Source organism: Mchenga conophoros, linkage group LG14 (assembly GCF_057382185.1).
Source record: "Mchenga conophoros isolate Kocher_MC1m ecotype Shallow Benthic linkage group LG14, M_conophoros_male_GT1.1, whole genome shotgun sequence".
Taxonomy (NCBI): domain Eukaryota; kingdom Metazoa; phylum Chordata; class Actinopteri; order Cichliformes; family Cichlidae; genus Mchenga; species Mchenga conophoros.
The window spans coordinates 29,405,504-29,430,841 of NC_140539.1; the positions used below are offsets into that span (position 1 = coordinate 29,405,504).

Below are 25,338 nucleotides of genomic sequence, written 5' to 3' on the forward strand. Positions count from 1 at the left end.
CATACAGATGTGAGAGACATCTTTTTCCCTTTTCCCTGAATAGCAGCAAAGTTAAAAATCAATAAGACAGCAGCAAAGGAGAAGCTCTGAAACCAATCGATCGATTTTCTCTGCAGAGTTTGTGTTTTCTGTTTCCATATCCACAACAAAAGAAATGTAGTCTAGTTTTTCTGCCTTAAAAAAACAACTATATTCAAATGTCTCTACTGCAAACATGCAGATCATTAAACTTGGTATATTATGGACGATTAATTAACATTAGCGCAATTTGTCAGATGGGATCGGCTCCAGACCCCTGGAGAGATAAGTGGTTGAGGCAACAGGTGGATAATTTCCTCTGTGTTATGTATAAAATCCAGCGCAGCCTGATGCAGATTAGCAGTGGAAAAAAAACCAACTAAACTAAACTAAAAATCTCTAAACTTAAGTGCAGCGTTCAGATCCTTGCACTTGTCCTTCAGTCATTTTTTGTCACTTTAAGCTTTTATTTGATCTCAGATGGAAAATTGTTCTTTTTAAATCCTCTGTGTTTATCCTGTGATTGAGAATATTACATGTATTATTATACTACTTATGTTGAATATGTTGAAGCTAGGCAACAATATATAAAGTGATAAAGACCAGTAATATCTCTACAACAAATGTACACATTAATGCAAATGTTATAAGTGTGTTATTATGCCTAATACTAGTACTTATAATTACATATTTATGCTGGTAGTTTTTGTACTTTTACCTGTAGTCACATGGAAAAGAAGGTTTTCATGTGGATCTTACATTGTTGTTGTGGAATCTTGGCTCTTTCTTTTACAATATCAGTTCAGCTGAGTTGAGTTTGCATGCATTTGTTTATGCACAGCTCTCTTAAAGTCCCACCACAGCATTTCAGACATAGTGCGATCAGGATTTTTACTGGACCATTGCACCATTTTGATTCTTTTCTTTTTTCAGCAATTTTGTTGTAGATTTTCTGCTGTGCTTGGAATCATCGTCCTATTGCACAACCCAAGTTTTAGATGTCAAATTGATGACCTCACATTTGACTCTAGAATATTTTGGTACACAGAGGCGTTCGTGGTGGACTCAGTGACTTCAAGGTTTCCGGGTCCTGTGGCAGCAAAATAAACCCAAATCATTGCCCCTCCCCCACCACACTTGGTAGTTGGTATGAGGTGTTTGTGCTGATATGCTGTGTTAGGTATTCTGTAATTGTGGCATTGCGGTCAAACATCCCTACTTTGGTCCAAACAACATTGTTCCAGAAGTCTTGTGCTTTGTTCAGATGCAAGTCTTCTTTTTAGAGAGAAGAGGATAAATATACAGTTAAATTCACGTAGCGAATAGAATCGAATAGGATAGCCCTTTATCATTGTACATGTACAAATGAATGAAATTATGGAATTTATTTTCTTTTTCCAAAGTGCCAAAATGTCTGCTCTTACAGAGGTGCTCACACTTGTTAATGAAGTGCATTTTCACCACCCTACATCACATCTGCTGTATAAAAATCTAACACCTCAACACTGCTAATTTGGGGTTGCTGACTTAAAAAAATAGCAACACATTTTGCTCGCTCACATTGTGTTTTTTTTGGCAATTGTAAACATGATCAAGATGGGTTCTTTTTTTCTGGAATATCCGTGGATGCTTTATCACATCAAAACAGCCAAAACAACCAACAACCAAGGCAAGCAAGCCACAGGCACCTCATTCGGTTTGCCAGGAGCGTGTCAAAACCTTGAAACACTGAGTAAGAGAAGGAGAAAAGAGCCAAATCACTTTGATGACAGCTACTTCTGTTTAGTTAATATTCTGGATACACACATGCACGCAGCAAAACAGAGAACAGAGGAGAGCAACACAACAACAGGAGAGACTCACACCAGGCTGAAAGTCAACACAGACAACACAAGCAGCAAAGATTCATATGTTGTGTAGCACAATGAATGCTATATTTTCATATTGCATTGTAAATCACCAGTTAGTGGCAACAGTTGCTAATGTTAGATAAACCTTTTTTGAGATCACCTACTCTGACAAGTTAAAATAAAATCAGTTTCTGAGATTTTCATGTATGAAACCATTTGAATCTGTGCATCCTGAGACTGTCATCTATTAATCTGTCAGTCCAGCTTACTTACATACTGTATAGATGTTACATAAAAAATATTTTAGGGTATGACTGTGCGAATTTCTCTGTTTGAATATATTTATTACCAGTATATAAGCTGAAATTCAGCTTTGTTTTACCTTTGTGAGGAGTCTGAAATGAGCACAGAGCAGCAGGCACAGTCTGCCTGAGAAGACAGTATGTGGGTGGATTGAGAAATGCTGCATCTCTGCACACATGCAGAGCGTTGACACTGACATCTGCTCCATCTGCTGCCCCTGCCACTTCAGCACAGACTTTACAGTGACGGAGAGAGGAGTGAGACACGTGCTGGGCGAAACAGGTGAGGAGTCTGTTCAGCTTCACTGCCAATGGAAGACTGGGGAAAAATACCTGCTCAATTCGGCTTGAAAGGGGCTAATTAACTTGATCATTTCTTACTTCAGCACACTTGATGAATCAGACTTGTTGCAGACTTTTCCTGAAAAACGTCATCTGCTTGTGTTGTCTTCGTACACCTCCATCTTTGTAAGCCACAAGTAATCCAAAGCCAGTGACAGACTGGCGCACACATCACTGAAAACGAGCTAAAGCTGTTGGAACAAATGTAACACCTCTGCCACCTCAACCTGACACAAATCACATCCCTACAGTTCAAAAAGCTGAACTAAACCAGAAGGAAGAGCTTGTGCAAAGGATAAAGCGGCAACAGCACCGTTTACATGTTAAATTAATGAGCAACATTTATTCAGATGATAATTGGGTAGAGCTTGAAAAACAAAAAAAAAAAGAAAAAGATTCTGGAATAATCCAGAATGTAAAAGCCAAAAATTAGCCAAACTGTCAATATTAACACATTTTAAGTGTAAATGATATTTTACTATTAATGAAGACATATCTAGTACCTTTTCCAGATAAGAATTTCCAGCAGACCAATTTCTTTATGTAGTGAATTTTAAAGGCCAGTATATAGCTGCCTGTTTCATACTATTCATTAATTTTTTCTCCTGTTCTCAGATAATAAATTTCTCAGCGTGTCACATATGAGACCAGCTTGGCTATGTAAGATATATTCACCAGCCGCTTTGTAAGGTACACCTGTTCAAGAGCTTGTTACTGCAAAAGTTTAATTGTCCAATCACACGGCAGCAAATGAGTGCATTTAGGCACGTCGCCATGGTTAAGACGATCCATTGAAGTACAAACAAGAATGAAGGAAGTGTCTGAGTGTTTCAGAAACTGCTGATCTACTTGGATTGTTCAACACAACCATTTCTAGTGTTTATAGAGAACGATCTGAAGAAGAGAACATTTCCACTGGTTGAAAATACCTTGTTGATGCCAAAGGTCAGAGGAGAATGGCTTTGGGCTAACAGAAAGGCAACAGTAACTCGACCATTCAAACAACCATTGCCCAAGCCACAATTGGTGCTGGAATTTGAATGGTAGGGTCAGAACTTTGCATAAATGACATGAAAACATGGATCCATCCTGCCTTGTATCAGTAATTCTGGCTGTGCAGTTACTTGAAGAACTACAAAAGTCGCATTGTCTCAAGAAAATCACCCATATCCTTCAAGACCCATCATGCCTCAAATCATCTCAAATTGGTTTTCTGGACTTAGTTCATTGTATTCAAATGGCCTCCACAGTCACCAGATCTCAATACAATATACAGCCTTACTTTAAAAGTCACAAAATTCAGCATTTATTTATGTGCCTAAATCGCAGACAGAATGAGCACCAGTTTCCACTCTGCGGAGAAAAAAAAAAAAAAAAGAGTTGAAGCTTTAGACGGAAAATAAAAGGCAAAGAGGAAAGATCAAAGTCTAGTTTTTCGAGGCTGGGTGGAACACATTCTCCAGTAAAGACACAAAGTTGACATGAGAAAAACTGTATTGAACGAAATAAGCAATTTCACTCTGCTGCCTCTTGTTTTGTTTTGAAACCTTGATTTTAGAAGACTTGTGGAGGCGTAACAAGTTTTTTTCTCCTTCACATCCTCTTAAATTTTCTGCATTTCAGTACAGACGCCTCTCCGCAGTCATCAAAGGTTGAATGTGCAGTTATAATCAGGCCGTTAGCTGAGGCTGATGCGGCGGTTGCTCTCTGCTCCGATAAGCCTGCCAGAGGCCGGCGGTCTCCTGCCTGTAATACATTTGTCACAGTTTCCTCAAGACACATGAGCGAGCCCCACACAAATGAAGACTGAAATATCTGCTTCCGTTTGTCTGCGTCAGAGAAGAGCATCGTTCACCCTTACTCAGCAGTATTCTGTCTCAATTTGAAGAATCTGCAATGAGGTGTGAATGCCTCTCAATAATATACTCGTCATTCCTCTGCCAAGGGAAAAGCAGAGGTATACTTTCAGTGCTTTTTGTCAGCAGGAAAGATCACAAAATCTAGAGCCAAAGATCATGTAACTGGGTAGAGAGATGGAACCACAGCCAGAGGAATAACCCATTAAATTCTGGCACAGACATACATGAACCAGTTTAAAGATATGACAAAGGACATTGTTCTTTCTATTTGTGTAACTGTTGAAAGAAATCTACAATAATGTATTTATTATATGAGAAATTCTAAAGTGAAATAAATTCTGATTAGCTTTTATTGAAGTTCATGAAACTATTTGCAAAATTAAATCAATCTTGCATAGACTGACTCTGCACATTTCTGTGGTTTCTCTTCTTCGAGTTTGCCTCAAACTTATTTCAGCAGATCCAACTTAATTAAAAGGAAGATAATCATTTCAATTAGCAGTAATTTATATTTGGAGGTAAGGCTCTTTTTTGTGACCTACCAGTCTGTTTCGGTATAACCTTGTATGTGTAAGCATTTAAAAAAAAAAAAAAAAAAAAAAAAAAAGGGAGGTAGTGACATGGATTTGGGTTGCCAAGCAGCTTGAAGATGCAACTGTAAGCAGGCTAAAGATATTATTCTGTGCCCCCCATGCCCTCCTGACACCCCAAGTTCTCATATGGGGACATTAAAATTTGATATTTCTGCACCTTATACTTCATTCTGCTTAACAAAGTCTTTTATACTTTGTCAAATAACGGCAGCTTTATTGTGTTTTACTTTAAACTAAACTGTCCCCATGTGAGGACAAACAATCCCCAAATAGCTAGGTGAAATAAAAAAAATAAAAAAATCAACCCCAAACAAAAGCTCAGGTCACGGTGGGATGGAGACTTGACTGATACACAGAAGGAAGGTTCAGCTGAGTAATCGAGTGACTTTGATTTTATTGTCTGCATTAATTAAAACTACATCCAATCTAACAGCCATGACATCCCGAAGAGGATGCTGCTTATTATCATTTTAACCCTCAGTGCTGCAGTTATGTGGCTTGTGCCAGTTATACAATTTTCACCTCTGCAGCTTTCCAAAAAAATTACAATGAAATTATGTTTTCTTTTTATACTCTTTCCCCCATGAAAGCAGCATTTGATGACTTCTTCCTCAATGATGAGTTTTGACACCTCAGTAAAAACCAATAAAGACATGGTTAGACAATCATTAGAATAGTTTTTGTTTTTCCAGGAGTAGTTAAATGGGCAGAGACCACTCACACCAACATCTGATTAAAAAAAAACAGTTACCTTGCTCTATAAGCAGCCCTGAAAAACCACTCATTTCATAAAAGAGCTCCTTTCATCACTTGTTTTTTGCAAATGCAAACGGATCTCCACTAGGAAGTACAAAAACAGCTAAAAAAAAGATTTGAAGTAAATATTCATGTTATAAATATAATTTTACTATAAAATTTACTGAATTGTATGGTTTCGACAAGCCTCACATTTATGACCAAATGGTGCTCCGGTTCCTAATTTCACTAAATGAATCCGCTTATTAATTCAAACCTACAGTAAACTAAAAAGTTACCAAGAATTTTAATCCAAGCGGCTCTTTTACAGTTTAAAAATATCAACATGTACATCAGGTCATTTTCTAACACTTTATATCAGGAGAAATAAATACATAATTTTAATACAATCCCCTGTTCTTCTCACAATTATACAAGACTTGAGTACATTTAAACTAAAAACACACAATAACAAATGTTATAATATAACAAGCAGCAACAATCTGAACGTCTTACAAAACTTGAGCTGACAACATTACAAGATTAAAAACAAACTAAACACTAACCACGATCGAACTTCCCACTGTGGTCAAACACTCCTACGCCTTGGTGATGTAACCCTCTTTGATTAGGAAGTCATAGATCTTGCGAGTCTTGTTGACGTCGATCTTGATCAGCGCCCGTGCCTGCGCCAGCCGCAGCCCGCCCTGCCGTCTGCACTCGTTAAGTAAAGCTTGTTTGTACTCCAGGTAGGCGCCCGGTACCAGCCGCACCACCTGACACAGCTACAACCACAAAATAAACACAGGGTTTAGAAACGGAGGGAGTAGCTTTAAAAAACAAACACACCGGTAAATACAGTGCTAAAGTCTTGAGCCAACTCTCATTTCTTTACCTTTTTCTAAGAAAATACGTGAAGTGATTTATGTATTTTTCCAACTTGGGCATGCTTTTATTCCAATGGCAGTGTATTTGGCATCATTGTCAAGCTGGAAAAATTAAGACAATCACATGCTTTCAGATAGTATTCCACGATGGATCCAAATCTGACTGTACTTTTCTGTGTTCATAATTCCATCACTTCTGATAAGATTCCCAACACCACTGTCCAAAATGGAGATCCAAACCATGACAGAGGGAAGTCATTAAGAGAGGCCAGGGCCATGTTGTTGACATAGATGTGTAAGCAGATGACTAATGAGAAACGACTTAACGCATATTGACCCTTATTCCATCTGCCTGACCATATCTTTACCTCTTTCTCCCGCTCGTTGAGCTTCTCTGTTCCCGGCAGTCCGGTCAGGTTGAGAGGTGGGGCGCTCCGCCTACCTGTTGCTGTGGAGCAAAAAATTTCTACAGTCAAATGGAAATTCAGCACCACAATGTTAGCCAACCCTTCAGAGAACATAATAGCAGCCTGGCAACATGCAGTTAATTCCTTTGCATCGAAGAGACGGGCGAACAAATATTTACGCTGTGCAAATTGTGTAAATATAGCCATGTGGGAGTGTGCGTCCCATTTGTGCTCTGGAGGTTAGGGAAAGGCAGTTAATTTGAAAGGGAAACAAAAATAGCTAGGAAAATATGCAAGCAGGGGGCTATTTTTGAGCAGATAAATGGAGAAGTTGTTTGCATTAATGTGCCGGGAGCCATGGAGAGGACAGAATACATAAGGAAAGGTGGAAAGAAACGCCGTACCTGACACTGTGATTGTTGTGACAGCTGGAGTGATTCCAGCATCTCTGCAATCATTAAGAAAAGTGTTATTATCTTGGCTGCCATGTTTATATATGTACACACACACACACACACACACCCCCACCCCTGGGCTTTTGTTCACTACTCTCACTCCAGGATCATCAGCCAGAAAAGAAGAATCATAGCATTCAAGGTTTTTTTTAAAAGGTAGAATAATTGGAAGAACTTGGATAACATCCAAAGAAAAGGATGAAAACAAGAGGAGCAGCGACCCATTAAAAGGACTAAAAATACAGCAGAGACTGTGGTGTAAGCGAGATGCTCTATAATACAGCTCGATTCATCTCAGCATGAACAGTGCTGGGAGTGATGACAGAGGTCAGTGTCTCCGGAGAGCGCGGCTTCACCAGCCCTTCTATTACACGCTGGGCTACAAGCGGGGAGTTTAGAGCCTTACATTGCAGCCTGTTTGCTGAGCCACTGCTGACAGGCTCTGCCATCCTGGATGTACTGCAGCACGTCACACAGCATGGTCCTCTTCCTCCGCTCGTCTTCACGCATTCGCTTCACCCGCTCGTACACCTTGGCACCTATTGCACAGAAAGGTGAACAAAGAGCGTACAAAATTAGGGCTGCGACTCGAAACTGCTACGCTGTTTAGGCCATAAAGTATCAGAAACTGCCAAAAATGTCCTTTACAATTTCGCACAGTTCAAGCTAACACCCTCACATGTCTTACTCTGCTGGATCAACAGTCCACATACCAAAGAAAAGCCCTAGGAGCCTGCGCACTTTTAGTCTTTCCGTGGCACACATTAACAAGCTGGTCCAGGATTAAAATTCCAAAAATGATCCAAACACTGTGAGTGTTCTGCTGGTGCAGCAAAAAATAATTGATTTGAACTGAACTAAAAATAAAGTGCAAGCCTGAATATAAACACATTTTCCTGCTTATGCACACAACTTTAAAATGAAGTTTTTGTTCAGGGGAGGAGGGAAAGAAAAGTTCAAACTTGACTCACTGCAGAAAGACTTGATCCCTGCTTTCCTGTACTCCTGCAGCCTGCGGATCTCTCTCCTCAGCTCAAACTCCACTGGAAACAAAGAGAGAGAGAGATGAAGGCAGTTAAAAGCAAACCTGTGCAGACTGTTGCAGAGATCCCTGAACTCACTTTCACACAGCTGCAGCTCACATTTCATTTAGCACAATGAGTAAGCATTTTGTGCTTCTCAGAACAGTTTCATACAGCATTCATAAAAAATTAAATCAACATCTGGGAACTGGACGGCTCGAGGACTACTGAGAAAGACACAAAAGAAAACATCAATGTCTGAATTGATTACTGGACTTTTTATGACTTTCATGACATGAGTAACCCCCCCCCCCCAAAAAAAACAACAAAAAAAAAAAACAACATTTAGAAGCATCAAGCTCCATTACATATTTTTAGTATCTCATATTCAGATTAGTACATCTATGGCCGATATAACACCATCAATTAATCTACCAAGCTTCAGACTGTGGGAGGAAGCCGGAGTACACAGAAAACCTACATGCACAGTATTCAAACTCGACAGAGAAAGGCTGCAGTAGACCAGGAGATCTGAACCAGCAACCTGTTTGCTGCCCAGGACTCTAATTTTTCCAGGTTTGAACTGTTTTATTGTTGTTTATCTAGGTCATTGTCTTTTTGTATCACCTAGCCTCTCCTGAACTTTGGGTTATGAACTGGTGTCCTGATTTTTTTTGATACATTAGATACAAACAGGGACAGCAAATCCCCAACAAGCTTTATTTGTGTGCACTGCTTTTCAGGACACTGCCAAGGAATTGTTATGGGACATCCAGCTGGTCTGTTGCAGACTGCTTTCATTCACAGACACATGAACACGGATTTCAGCAGACTGTAGAGAATCCTGCAGGCTTTGATGTTATCCTGGTGTTTTTTCCCCCCCTCCTTTTTAAGCAATGGACTTGTTCTCACTGTGAACTTTGCAGGACGTCCACCTTTAGGGACAGTCCTGAATTTTCTTCATGCATGGACACTTTGTCCTACTGTGAACCAATTAACAGTGTAGTTTTAGCTTTGTGCAGCTCTGCAATGATTTGTCTGCAGTCCTGAAAAAGTTGTTGCAATAGATGCACGGTTCACATGAACCGTAAGTCCTTGACCATAAGAGCAGGTCTTTCTAGTATCCTGAGTTTTTTTTTTTTTTTTAAAGAAATCACTAACCTGCGCTATGACTGACTAATTAGTGTGGTCCAAAAAATAATGTTATCAGTTTAGTTCGTCTATCCATCTTCCACTTATCCAACGCAGGGTCACTGGGTGCTGGAGCCTAACCCAGCTGCAGGGGGTACACCCTGGACAGCTCACCAGTTTTGTGCAGAGCTAACAGCGAGAATGTGTTGCTCAATAACTGTGAAAGTGATTTTGATTATACTACATGTTATGAGTAATCAATCGATTAAGAAATCCTGGTTGTTCCAAAGATTAGTTACGATTTTTCTTGTAGCAGGATTAGCGTTCAACTTGAAGGTTAAGAAGACTGAAACCAACCTAATACATGCCTGTTTAATCTAACTGTGTGCTGGCTGTCGAACTGCAGCCAGAGCAGACTTAGCTTAGTTTAGCATAAAGATGGTAAACAAGTGGAAACAGCTAGCCAGGCTCCGTCCAACATGTAAAGAAAAAGACAAAAATCCAGTCAGCACTTCCAAAGCTGACTAATTACCTTAATATATGTGAAGTGTAAAAATAAAAATCTGCTGTTTAAAGAGATGTAGGTGCTTGACTATTTCTTTGCAATGAACTGCAACTTCCTGGAGTCCCTGCTGGTTGCCAGGAAACTGCAACTGTCTGTGAGATGCCAATTTAAGAGATATCCAAATGACAGCAGAGGTTCAAAAACTTGATAAGCCTGTGTCAAGAAGCATTGCTGACTAATGAAGACATTTCGTGTTAGAATTTTCTTTAATTTGTACACAGACATAGTGGAAACGTGGGAATCTCTCAGAGAAAAACAGGAAGGGGTCTGGCATTACCTTCCCACAAAGATTAAAAATAACCTCCCTTGACGCTGCGATCGTCTGTGCGATGCTGAGACAGTGTGGCAAAAACTGGTCAAATCGATTCTCTGTGTTTGTGACAGTTGCTTAAATTGGACGTAACCCTGCCATGTGAACTCAGCCAGATACTAACATGCGTGACTTTCGATGAATTTGTCATGTTCAATTGGTCCAACCACTCTGGCAAATCTTCTCATGACATCATACAGCTCCTGCACCTCCTTTGGGTAGCATCGCTCCAGCACTACCGGAGACAGAGAGACGAGAAAGAGAGAGAGAGATGTGAGTAGGCAGGCAGATACAAACAAATATAAAACAGAAATATGAAAGAAAAATATCCCCAGCAGACACTTTTAGACGTGAGCAGTTTTTTTTTTTTTTTTACTGCATTCTAGGTGAAGTAATTTGGTTTCTTTTTTGCAGTTAACCACCAGAGAACAGCCGTCAACTTGCAGCTCTGCATCAATGCTGTGCATATAGGCATGTAAATATTACCAACATTTATCACAGTCACCCTGTAGATGCACCGCTATGATTCTCTGAAGCTGGTGCAAGGGGAGAATTTGCATCCTGTAGCTACTAAATGGCCTGTATGGTCTCTCAGCATCCACGCAAACAGTGCTTAACAGATTTATCTAACCACAACCCAATGTAAGGCTTATGGAATAGCTGCCCTGAAGTAACAATACTGTTAGTTACCATCATTTATTCATGTTCTTGTAGGGGTTAACTGTACAGTAACCGTTCTTGTTCTGACAGGTGAACACACCTGTCAGCAAAAGGATTTCACACACATTTCTTTATTACACCTTCTTGCAACTGTTTCTTAATTTCTTACAATTTACACTACTCTCTTGCACATCTCTCAGTCTCACTGTTTACTTTTTGTTAACTTAGCTCTTGTTGTTTTTCTTTAACCACTGTTGTATGTATGAAATGTTTGCACTCTCTCACAGTATAAGGCTCTCTCTGTGCACCCGTGGCACTTTTATTATGTTGTTTATTTTCTGTAGACTGTACCACTTTTAATCTTGATCCTGTTGCTGTAACACAATATTTCCCTTGCGGGACGGAGTGACTAACTGTAAGCAAGAAGTAGCAGCTCTTTGATCTAAATTAGATTTTTAATGCTAAAACCTTGTTATCCAATAATTTTCAGATTTGCTTTAAAAAAAACAAACAAACAAAAAAAAAACAAAAAAACAAAACAAAAACCAAAACATGTCACATGTTTTTTGATTAGGTTCCAGTTATTTAGTTGCATTCCTGACAGATTTGTGTGTTTCTTGTTTTTCTGTTTTTCCAAAACAGCATCTAACAATGTTGATCCATGAAAAAATGAAAAGAAACCCCCCCCCCCCAAAAAAAAACCAAAACAAAAAAAACAAAAAAAAAAAAAACACAACAATTTTATCCACCTTTTCTAAACTCACAGTCCACAACACCTCATCCCAGCTATCACAAGAGCCAGGGTTACTCTGGTCAGTTTGCCGTTCCTTCACAAGGCTACGACAGAGACAGACAACCATTCATCCTCACATTCACACCTACAGCCATGTATCCTAACATGCATGTCTCTGGCCTGTAGAAGGAAATTAGCTTACTGGGGAAAAAACAAGGTCCACAGCCAGCAGGTGGATTTAAACAGAGAACCTTTTATCTAAGAGGTGACACTGGATCATTTTACTGCCCCTAAAACCCTTCTCCTATCATAACTTAGTGAATGAACAGACATAATCATAACTTAAAGACTTAATAGCATCATATCATCTCAACAGAGTTCTTTGCTCTGAGCTTCCAGGCTTACACGTGGTTCACAGAATCTCCAAAAGCAGAATGGGTCTGACGAACTCTGAGTTATGGAAACAAATGCCATCTCTACTTTCAAGATTAGATTTTAAACTTTCCTTTTTGATAAAGCTTATAGTCTGCAGGGGGTCTGCTAACCTGAACCACTGCTTAGGTGTGTTGGTACAAACAGACCTCAGCAAAAGTGCTTGGGGACTTCCTTTGATGCACTCTTGCATTTTGTCTCCTTCAGTTTGTTTTGTCCCATTTGTTTTCATCCTTCTCCCCAAAAGGTTGTGACAGATGGCTGTCTCTCTCTGTTAAAACTGAGCTTTTCTTTCTCCCCATATGTGACTGTCATATCCTGGGGATCGACAAACACTGAACTGAAAATATATAATTTCATAATATAAAGCACCGTGAGACAACAGTTGTCCTGAACTAGCAATATATAGAAAAAATTCAAGTGGAAAAAATCCATCAAAACATTTTGATAATTGTGATTACAAGCTGAACGTGGGTGACAAGTTAAAAAAAAAAGTTAAACTGTGTTGGGTTATAATATGCCAACAGAACACTTTCAACGTTCCATGGGTTTGCACACATTTTGCCTAAAATTCCTGACAACTGTAGTCCCGGGAGATTTTTAAAGCAACTTAAAGGTTCCCTCAGACTGCTGGTTGTCAATGTCACCACACATCATCAGCGTACACCTGTTGTGTGCTTTCATCTATAACTCAGTGGATGTGCTGAAGAACAATGAATTAAACATTGTTTTGTTTAAGGTTGGCTGTAATAAAATGATATTTGATCAAAAATATTCAGGGCTGTCACGAAAAAAAAAAAAAGGATTTCTCCAAAAACGGGACAGTGGTAGAGATAAAAGAAAAGAACTCAAAGATGAAAAATAGTAAAAATAGTAAAGGGCATGAATGATTGTCTGCGTCTCGGAAACTCTACAGGAGAGATGGAATACCTTATAAAAAGATATTCCCCCTTATCTGTTGCTTTTACGATGACGGCGCGACCGCTGTCCACTACATGTTCAGCAGGGATGAGATCTGGAGATCGCAAATGCCACAGCAAACGACTCACATCATTTTCATTACATCACATCACAGTAGAGACCAGAACAGAAATGCTTTATCACAGTATTAAGGTGAACACTCAGATCAACTTTATTGATTTGCAGTGACTCTTCACTCCAAGGAGACAAGTGAGCAAAAACCATTTGGAAAAATGATTCTCACAGCAATAACAGAGCCACTGCATAACCCTCATCGCAAGGGTCAAGGGCTCAGGTTTCTCTTTTAATTTGCCCCGCCCCCTGTCTACAGACAAGTAAATAATGGTGAGTTTCAAGGCAGTTTCACCTCCAGACTGCTCAGGTCGGACAGAGGCGGTACGCTCACTAATTGTTTTTGCACACAGTCTGTCACTTTACAAAAGTGTTTTGAGACTGAGTAATTTCCACACAGACAACCTTCATCAGTCGGAGGAGGAGACTGAACAACCCGAACAATTTTTCTGTGTATGACTATTTGGTGTTCGTACCTAATTCAAATCTAAACAGCCTAAATGAATTCGCACATTTCTGTACAAAGCTGCAGCGTGCCTTCTTCAGCTATAAATGCTGAATACATACAAACTGTCCAGCTAGCATATAGCCGATGGTTTAACTTGACAGTGCAATCAAAAGGGGCCAAAAGATTCAAATTTCAAAGCCAACAATGATTTTAATGCAACAGTTCTACAATTAGTTTTGGTCCCCTATCTTTTCTAATTGAAAGTGTAGTCAAGGAGCACTACAGGAAGAAAAAATGAATGAAATTAAACAGAATCAGCAACCCTGTCCCTGTGATTTGTCACAGTAACGCCCCACTGCTGTGTATTCACCATGTTTAGCTCTCACTCTGAAAGCGCTTGTTGTGCTCATGTGAAAGCATTGCCCGTGTTGCTGAGTAACAGACAAGTGTCAAAGCCACCGAGGAAAGCTGATGTGTGTGTGTCAGGGTCAAATTCCATCGTCAGACTCCAGCCTGCGAGAGCTAATTATCAGCTGCCATCTCAGGCTAAACACATGAAGTCATGCTCTGAGCAACACAAGGAAAAATGTTCATATCTCCGAGGAGACATCAATGCTGGACCTGTGTGTGGTTTCACATGATCGGCACACAAAACTCTGACTGCAAATAGCAACGTAACCTGAATCATTCAGAGAGGCGAGCTCTTACAGGACGTCAAACAGATCGCTGTCCTGAAACAACAACGCTGGTCATTCTGCCTCCAGCAGTCACTGAGACATGATACCGTGAGCCTCCTGGGCTCAGATACTGCTTCCATTATTGCATGTGACACACACACACACACACACACACACACACTCTTTGACAGTCTCCATGACAACCAGTCTGCAGCTACTCCGAGTTCCCTTTTGTCTCCAAAGACTGGGGAGATAAGGGAAAAAGAGGAAGGAGGGCTAACTGGAGGCTGGAGGATACATAAATAAAACATGAGGGGAGAACTCTTCAACTCCCCAACCACAGACAATTTCACAGAGCAACACATGGAGATATAACGAAGGGCAGGGTGGTCGCACATAGTTTAAAAAGACACGCTCTAATTGGACAAATCCATTCACAGCAGTTCTCGCTGTGTAATGAAAAAAAACCCCCAGAGATGCAAAGAATTACGTTACTGAGCTCGCTGCAACCCAACCTGTAACGGGTGGATCAATAAAAACAGCTCTCTTTCTCCTGACACACTTCAGCCATTATGGCAGCAAAGCTCACCGCACTGTGATTGCAATTATGCCGCGGCACACTCGAGCCAACGCAGGCTATTCGTACCCTTCGCTGTAAATATAAGCGCGGCCAGTTGCCACACATCAGCTACCAGAGGGGCCGTGGAGGTTAACGGTGGTTATTACAGCGGAGTTATTTGCATGCATCCATAGAAACCCTCTGTGCCGATTTGGCTGCCAGATATCGCATGTCTCCCTGAGCTGCTATGAATACTGTCGCAGCCAACCCCAAGAGTGTTTCAAAAGAGGACTCACTCTGGAATTTCCGCAGGTTGATCAATCCATGGTCTCGGATTATCCTGAAAGAAACAAAGACATGGATGTAGACATTTATTTTCTGACTTACGCTACACTTTGGAAAGTTAAAAATACAGTATATATCAACTATATGATCATTTTGAGGGCTGTAGTTTGGTGTGCTCGTGTCCATCACATTACATCATAATGAGGTTCTGCATTACAGCCCACAAACGACATTCTCCAAACTGATCCTCGAGCTGAATCAATCCTCTGCAAAGTAATCTGCAACAAAAACTGAGCATGCTGATCTTTGTGAAGACGTCCAAGCTGCACTGCACCCAACAAACTGGACACTGAGTGCATCGACATTACGCATTAATACACTGAAGCTTTTAATAACAAGCAGAAATAACTTACCATGTTAATTAAATTAGGAACAATAACATTTACAATTACTTACAGAAAATGAATTTAATGACTTATAACAGTATAAAAGCAATAAATGTGACACATTCAGGAGATTCCTACTTTCACGTCTGAGTTTCACAACATCTTTTTCAACCACATACAGAAACACTTTAAAACCAACAGCCCTGTTGATAAATGAAGGAGGAATATTTAGGACGCCTGGAAATTAAGCTCAAGGCTTTTCATGACTATTTAAAGGCCTGTTTTGAGGGGAATAAAATAAATGGCCTTTAGGCCCTCAAAACCTGCAATTATGCTAAAAAGTGTGCTTTAAGGTTGAGCTCAACTTCTGATCTTAAAAGCCTTTCTGACAAGCTACAAGTTAGCAGAGATAAAACCGGGTCTCAGGGACAGATGAGGGAGCTGTAAAACACTCATTCCCTCCTAGTCAGACATGCCATTCCAAGCGTGCTCAGGGAGCATGAAGTCGTTAAAAGTTGATTTAGTGATGGATACGCTGCAGCAACGCTTGTCCGTGTATGTCCAAGAATGACAGCTAATGTGTTAAAGGCAGATTAATATCCTTAGAAACCTTTAAAATTGACTTCAATTTCTTATTACATCAGCTGACTATCAGAATACAGAAAAATAGTCATTGTGATTTCCTGCAGCCCACAGTGACTTGAATTTGAGGGCTTTCCAGTACCCAATGATAACCACCAGTTGCCATTTTATTAGGTACAATGGGTTTTACTGTTTACTGTTTTAACTGCTGCTACATATGCAACGTTATCTATATTTCTCTACCCACCAAACTTAACTCAATAAATGTGAGATACATACAACAGAACTGAGTATTACTGGGATTTACAGTGGACTGTGAGACGAGCGTGAGCAGGGGGTGTGATCCCGGTAGCCTCTCTGATTAGCTACAAGTAAACTGTGCACAGTACATTTTCTATGAGCTTCAAAACATTTTCCAAACTCTCCTCTGGTGAGAATGCTCTCCATGCCCAACTAAAACTGGGCAAAATGTCAAGCAGCTTGGCATGCACGTCGTTCACTGGGGGGGACAGACACATTTTCCCAATTTCCAAAAATATATTCAGGGTTTGAATAGAAGTTCCCGCAGCTTGTAAGTTGCACCTGAATGACTCCCTGCGGCTTGTAATGAGAGCCTGAAAAAGGCTTAAATATGCAATTATAATCACGCTGCTGACTTTGTGACAATCCCTCTCAGGATTCGTGTCTTTAAAAAGCTTTTAAGAAAATAACAAGGTTTAGATTAGAAGTTATAAATGTATTAGCGTAATGAAATCATTAATATTTAAATGGTGTAGATAGGATGTTGGAATTGTTAGCCTTGTTCATTTTAATACAGTATGAAATGCATTTTTTTCAACCTGAAAGTATAATGAAGTATCGTGGAAACTGAGGTTCCACAATAAAGGCTTATGATGCCACCTGCTGACACACTGGAGTCATTACATTACATTGAATTAATTTTTCATCCCATAATAAATTAAAGGAGACCTACTTCTTCCTCCGTTGTCTCTCCTTTAATCTTGAATGATAAATATCAACAACTGCAAGCTTCAGTGCTGAAAAACAAGAACATGTGCGACACAGTTCACAGGTTTTGTAATGTAAATGCTGGGATTCACACTGTTGTTGTTTAGTTGTCAATAAAACAAAATGTAACCCACCACGAAGGACGTCTGAATCATCATCCACAAAGTCAATATCTTTCAAATCCCATTCTGCATAGTTGTCAAACTCCTTTAATAGAATGGACACGTAAGGGAAAATGCTATCAATATTAAACAGCAAATCAAACAACAGGAAGATTCATAGACCTTTTACATATGCCCAGAACTTGGAGGAAAGCATCCCTACAGTAAAGCATGGTGGTGGCAGCGTCATGCTGTGGTTAAGTTTTCCGGCAGTAGGAACTGGGAAACTAATCCGTGATGAGGGAAAGATTAATAATAACCTGCTCCATAGCACTTTTTTGTGTTTTAAACGCCAAAACAAAACAAATATAACACATTAAAAATTAACTCATGTAACTTGCCACTTAAGTACTTCATGAGCCACCTTTATCTTTTCCACACATACCTTTATTCTGTGCACTTTCGCGCTACCATGCATCCAAACACACAATCAGCTACAGGACAAATGTGTTCCCTCACCTCCATGAAGTCGGCTCTGGCAGGCATGTATCCAGCCATGTCGCGAGACAGCACCGAGTCAAATGTGGGCCGAGGGGGATCGTCGCTCGCTGTGGCATCACAGAAAATTTAGCAAGATAAAGCTTAAAAATGTAAAGATCAACAAAGAGCACCACCTCCAAATTTTGTGCATTTTATAAAATCAGACACGTAACAACCGTCTGTCTCTACTTTGAATTTGTCAAATGATGCAAGAATAAGACGTTAAAATGCTTGTGGAGCAGTCAACACTGTGACAGATGGAGACCTGAAGCCCGCCAGGAAATGAGACACGATCCTCAGTCACCAACTGCTTCTGCCCAACTGTCGGGCCGGTGGCTTCAAATTTTATATGTTAAACTTTCTTCTAGATGCCCTAAAGGCCCATAATGAAACCTGGAATAATATTTAATAAAACTAAATAATAAATAATAATAATAATAAACAATCAAACTTAATCTAAACACTTTTTAATAATGAAGTAAACATTGTGGGTGCTTACGTTTAAAAGGAATAGCGCCCTCTGCAACACGAGAGTCTTTTGCTTTCCGCAGGCTGAGCAGGGTGGAGGAGAAGAGTGGGTTATTGATGAAATTCTTCATGTAGTGGCTCTCACACTCCTCTTTGGTTTTAGTGCGCATCTGATACGCAACATCTTGCCTGATGAAGACAAGCAGGGAGAAGGAACAGATCAAAAATAACTGGAGGCTTTCATATGATACTTTTAGCCAACTAAGGCTATAGTTATGGCACTGTATGGTTCAAACACCTTTTTATGGGAGAAAAAAAATGTTCTTCATTAGAAACTTCAACCATGTCCTAAAACCTAATCTCTGTTTTCAAGACATCACCAAATCAAACATTTGAGTTTCAATCACCAGGCGTCTAAGTCAAACAATTAATATTTAACTTGTGAGCAAGCAAAACAGTTTGTGAATGCAGTGGTGCAGAGTGGTGACTACAACTCAAGAGTTTCAACCTCCAGGCTATGAAACTCAGTGTGCTCAAAAAAGAGCAGGAATTATAGGAAGAGGTCTCAGTCTTATGCAGGCTTGGCATAATTAGAAGAATTGAACTGATTTGTTTCACTCATTTACTTATGAATTACATTTTCTGTGAAAAACAGCAACTTCTTTATCATCAGAGTTTGAAAGCTGTGCAGAAACAGGAGGAAAAAAATGGATTTGCAAGATACATGGATATGAACCTACAATGCATTACACAAAAAACAACTATACAGTTCATCTACACCTTAATCTATTCATCAGCTGGCACATCGCTACCCGCGGGGAGAAGGACGCCATCTCCTGATATTCTAGTTTTTCTACTAGTGAGCTTGAGTTCAAACATGGGTGACTGCACTGTGACCCTTGTTCAGCCTTTCCTCCCTCGTGTTTTTCTCTCCCTGTGCATGAAAGCGTGGAAGGGTTTTAACAGCTTCGAGCTGATGGGCAACTTGAGCTGTAGCAACCGTTAACAGACAGTTAACTCTACATGGGTCAACATTATAGCACTAGCCTGGAGCCAGCTCTATAATTGATAGTTTTAATTATAATTTCATTTTAATTATAAATTATAGTTTTATAATTTATAGTTTTATAACAACTAATAAAGGCCTGTGCTACAGTACTGTTTGGCCAATTCATGATGTTGAGAAACTGATAAACTTAATCACACTGAGAAAAGTAGATCATAAAATCAAATATAGCAACATCTCCAAATTGTGACCCTTACAGTAACAATGTTACATCATTTGAGTTAAGCTTACGGTATTTCAAGATTATATTAAACATTTAATGATGGATAAAAAACTGTTTAAATGTACTTAAGCAAATGGGATTTGAAGCCATAAATATGCAACTATTATGAAAAGTTATGTTCTAAAATCCTCATTTACTATACGGGAGTGCACTTCGTTGAACAAAACCTTGCATACCAGTTTTTATTTAAACAAAGAAGAGGCGTGGACTGTGTCAGACTGACAGGTGTAGTAATACAATAGTAGACAGTGGGCCATTAACCATACATAGATGTAGATACATTTTGCTCTATATAAATATACAATCAGTCCAATATTTATTTCCTATTTATTTACAAAAATAACATCCCATCCCAACATTTCTTTAAAACTTTTCTCAGTTTGATTAAGTACATCAGCCAGTCAACAGCATAAACAGGCCAACATGTACTGTCTGTTTTTAGGTGATTCCTAGGCAACATAACATTGTAATATCAGATATAGATAAGAACTTTCAGGTTTCTAAGTCACACCTACAGTGGGGCAAAAAAGTATTTAGTCAGCCACCGATTGTGCAAGTTCCCCCACTTAAAATCATGACAGAGGTCAGTAATTTGCACCAGAGGTACACTTCAACTGTGAGAGACAGAATGTGAAAAAAAAAATCCATGAATTCACATGGTAGGATTTGTAAAGAATTTATTCGTAAATTAGGGTGGAAAATAAGTATTTGGTCACCTCAAACAAGGAAAATCTCTGGCTCTCACAGACCTGTAATGTCTTCTGTAAGAAGCTTTTCTGTCCCCCACTCGTTACCTGTATGAATGGCACCTGTTTGAACTCATCATCTGTATAAAAGACACCTGTCCACAGCCTCAAACAGTCAGACTCCAAACTCCGCCATGGCCAAGACCAAAGAGCTTTCGAAGGACACCAGGAAAAGTATTGTAGACCTGCACCAGACTGGGAAGAGTGAATCTACAATAGGCAAGCAGCTTGGTGTGAAAAAATCAACTGTGGGAGCAATCATCAGAAAATGGAAGACATACAAGACCACTGATAATCTCCCTCGATCTGGGGCTCCACGCAAGATCTCATCCCGTGGGGTCAAAATGATCATGAGAACGGTGAGCAAAGATCCCAGAACCACACGGGGGGACCTGGTGAATGACCTGCAGAGAGCTGGGACCAAAGTAACAAAGGTCACCATCAGTAACACACTACAACGGCAGGGGATCAAATCCCGCAGTGCCAGACGTGTTCCGCTGCTGAAGCCAGTGCATGTCCAGGCCCGTCTGCAGTTTGCCAGAGAGCACATGGATGATACAGCAGAGGATTGGGAGAATGTCATGTGGTCAGATGAAACCAAAGTAGAACTTTTTGGTATAAACTCAACTCGTCGTGTTTGGAGGAAGAAGAATACTGAGTTGCATCACAAGAACACCATACCTACTGTGAAGCATGGGGGTGGAAACATCATGCTATGGGGCTGTTTTTCTGTCAAGGGGACAGGACGACTGATCCGTGTTAAGGACAGAATGAATGGGGCCATGTATCGTGAGATTTTGAGCCAAAACCTCCTTCCATCAGTGAGAACTTTGAAGATGAAACGAGGCTGGGTCTTCCAACATGACAATGATCCAAAACACACCGCCCGGGCAACAAAGGAGTGGCTCCGTAAGAAGCATTTGAAAGTCCTGGAGTGGCCTAGCCAGTCTCCAGACCTCAACCCCATAGAAAATCTGTGGCGGAAGTTGAAAGTCACCTCAAACAAGGATTAGATTGTTGACGATTTCGCGTGATCCTGGATCGTTCGGTTCCCCGAAGCTCATCCGGGACTTGCTGTCATAGCAACAGAGCCGTAAGCGTAAACCTGCTCGGGAGCAGGTTTACTTTATGTAAACAGGATTAGATCGCGGCCACGCAGGTATGTCCGCTTCATTTATACGAAAGCAACAGCGACATTTTTCCACTGTTTCACCATAAATAAATATTATCAATGTAACTAAAGATAATGCAGCACTTGATCCTTTTATTGATGTCACACAGATACATACAGGTCATTTCCTAAAAAAGGGAAATGTACTATTAACATTCTATTACATGTATGTGATTATTACAGATGTAATTCATATTTCAGAGTAGTAATTGTAAATTACTTCGTGTAATCAAGATGAGAGACCACGGCTATAAAAGCGAAGGTGGATTTGGGAAGCCTGTCGCAGCCATGTCCTGTCCGTATACGCGACCAACCCATTGCGGAAGGTGCAAGATTGATAAGGAGAGTCCTCAGAATTCAGCGTATATTGCGGGACAGACAGGATCCTTTAGCTCAGCGCGACAGTGTGCTCATAGAGAGATATCGATATTCCCGTGAGGGTATTATTTACTTAACCAACTTGTTGACGAGGGGGTGCAGGACCACCACCTGTCTTTTTTTCCTCTGCCCTTTTCTTGGTTGCTGTTATGAACAAACTAACAGAGTATTACAGGCCAGTATTACCTTGCCAAGAGACGCAAAGCAATCTAAGAGATAAATATTACCATTCTGTAGAATACTCCTGTATTCCACTTTTACTTGTTCCCATGTTCTTGTGGGTCCTGTTGTGGCTCTAATGTGAAAGGGGATATAATATAACATATTATAATATAATATAATGCCATATGATATTGGACAATATAGTGTCATATGATAGATCTACCCTACCGCCTACTGGTGTTGGCCAGAGGGGCCGATGGCGCGATATGGCAGCCTGGCTACAACCGTAGCTGCCTCCACCAGTGTGTGAATGTGGGAGTGAATGAATAGTGGTATCGTAAAGCGCTTTGGGTGCCTTGGAAAGCGCTATATAAACCCAATCCATTATTATTATTATTATTAAATTACCTACGAGTTTGATTTGTCAGCAACTTTCTGCCAGCCCTCTCTCCTTGCTTTTGCAGCCTTTGCAGTGTTCTCTTGCGTTTTAATTAAACTCTGAAACTCCTGAAATCCCTCACTCATGAGTTCTTGCTCTGCTGCCGGAAAATACCGAGCACGCCCCTTGGACATTTTCGCCGACCAATCAGCGGGTTGCCGATCAATGTTTCTACTATCGATGCGTAGCCCCTTTTACGACACCCAGTGATGTCACATTCCTGCGTCCAGCTGTAGTAATCGTCAACAGCAGGTGTGTTCGGGGAACTGGATTAGCGAGCTCACGGTTAGCGCGATGATTTGATCTTGGATGTGTCATTTGATCTTGGATGTAGTAAGCGACGTACGAAGAACGGGCCCCTGGTAAAGACCTATAGTAAACGTTTGACCTCTGTTATTGCCAACAAAGGTTATGTTACAAAGTATTGAGTTGTATTTTTGTTATTGACCAAATACTTATTTTCCACCCTGATTTACGAATAAATTCTTTACAAATCCTACCATGTGGATTCATGGATTTTTCTTTCACATTCTGTCTCTCACAGTTGAAGTGTACCTCTGGTGCAAATTACTGACCTCTGTCATCATTTTAGGTGGGGGAACTTGCAGAATCGGTGGCTGACTAAATACTTTTTTGCCCCACTGTATGTGCCAAGTTTGCTTGCTTAACTCCTGACTGTGTAGAAGTTTGCAGACAAAGAAGCAAACAAGAGAAATTCTCTGCAACATTTCGTTCACTTGTTATCTTTGTTACTGTCGGTAACAGATGTTTAGAGATTTTTTATGCACAATGATCTGAAAAATTAGCTTAAAGAGATGCAATTGCCATTAAATGAAACATTTATGTTGGAAAATAAGTTAGTGGTTATTTTTGCTGCCTGAGAGCAAGTAGAAGCTGTGTTCGAAGCCACAGGCCAAATAAGGCACAATACTAGATACTCTGGCTTCCTCCTAAAGTCCAGAGACTGCTTTTTAGGTTAACTTGTTCTAAAGTGACAGTAGATGAATGTGAGTGTGCACAGTTATCTGTCTCTGTGTTAGTCCTGCGACAGACCAATAACCCGTTTAGCTTGTACCCCACCTCTGGAAACTGGACTGCATGCCATAAATCTTAGCATTCAGGCTTTTTAAGAAATAAGGACATGTGTATGTAGTTTATAAGGAAATCTCACCAAACAACTAGAAAATACTAACCAATTTCCAAAGCCACAGTCCATGACGGCTTCAAGCAGGGCCATCTCTTCCTGGGCTGTCCACCCAGGCTCCAGCACGGGGAAATCTGACGTCTGCATAACGGGGTGAAAGATGAACATTGATGTTGAAAGACAGCCACACTGGATAAGATTTTATTTGTTTGTTTGTTTGTTTTTTATTTCACTCACCATGATTTCATATTTGTGATCACTCTGGTGCTTCTTGTACTCAAATCCTCTGGTGAAGCACTGAAGGGAAACAAAATGTTTAGTTTCAGTCGGACTGGGTTTGTCTGCAGGTAAATTTAAGAGTTTTTGTGACCGATTCACCTGGAGGCACAGCAGGAAAGGTGAGGGTCCACATTCTGCACATTTGATATAAGGCTCAGTCAGATACGATGAACAACCTCTGCACGGCGGTTTATCGGAGGGGTCATCTGAAATCACGTGATTTTAACACTTTAAGTCACCAGGTAGGGTTGTATAACAAATCAGCTGACATTTCTTTACATGAAACGAGCTTACAATGTAAACAAGACTGCAGATTTCAATTTATTAGGCTTTACAGCGAGCTTTAAGCTAAACCACACATGCTAACTTTAAAGCGCCATGTATGATAATGTTTCATCACCGTTTGAAAAGCAGCTCAATAACAAAAGGCACTAAAGGCTGTTAAAGTAGTTAACACGCCGTGTTAGCATCGCTGCACGCTAACGCTAATGTTAGCATAGCAGACCCAGCTTAATATAGCTAACCTGAGATAATAACCCCAAAAATGATAGACGATAACACTTTAAAGCTGAAGTGGATACGTGTATCTGTGACATATTACTAAAACTTACTTGCAAAAGATGCTAGGCGGTCCATAGGATTACGTTTAAATGAAACTTAATAACAGCTTCGACGTTTAGGTTCCATCTATTTTTCAAAGCTCGCAAGTGACCCTGATTGTGAAGGCACAGCTAATCGAGCTCAGATAACTCAATACTCCCCTTAGATATTTTCTATAAGGAGGATCGATAACTAACTAAGAAATGTAATACATGTAAAATATTTGGTATTTATATTACGGCTAAATATATAGAGATTATAATAATCCCACATTGGGCAAATATACTTGCTACAGCAGCACAAGGGTCAGAGACAAAATGTGAAGTAATTATATATTAGAAAACAATAAAAACAGAAAATAAAACAAGACTTACAAAAAAGCTAATACTTTTAAAAATGCAAAAATCAATAAAATACAAGACTAAAACATTTTTGTAGAAAATGTACTATATACACACACACTAATATACACTAAAAGCCACACCACAGAGATTAAACAACAAAACAAAATATATGTATAAAAAGTGCAGTGGGAATGATAATACATACACAAAAATGGTGGGCCGTCCTACACTGCGGCTAGAGGACTGGCCATGACAAAGCTGGCCCTCTTCATTAGAGTATTAAGTTGTTTTCTGGTTCCTCTCCGTGCTGCCACCTCCCCAGCAGAAAACTGCATAAAAAATTGCAATAGACCTCACCAGGTCATAAAAAGTCCTCAGTAATGTCCTGCACGATCAAAA

The 25,338-nt window shown here is 40.0% G+C and overlaps 1 protein-coding gene across 1 annotated transcript; it reads right to left on the bottom strand.

Moving 5' to 3' along the window:
- Positions 1–5,341: 5,341 nt before the first annotated feature.
- Positions 5,342–24,820, bottom strand: tada2a (transcriptional adaptor 2A). Its single transcript, XM_085243826.1, has 15 exons — positions 24,607–24,820; positions 24,095–24,201; positions 23,954–24,013; positions 23,766–23,857; positions 18,419–18,576; positions 17,899–17,987; positions 17,413–17,485; positions 17,244–17,307; positions 15,314–15,357; positions 10,601–10,711; positions 8,420–8,491; positions 7,855–7,987; positions 7,398–7,441; positions 6,955–7,034; positions 5,342–6,484 (listed from the first exon to the last, which is right to left on the bottom strand). Exons 1-15 carry the CDS (start codon positions 24,629–24,631, stop codon positions 6,299–6,301), a joined length of 1,338 nt encoding a protein of 445 aa, XP_085099952.1. The 5' UTR covers positions 24,632–24,820; the 3' UTR covers positions 5,342–6,298.
- Positions 24,821–25,338: the final 518 nt, after the last annotated feature.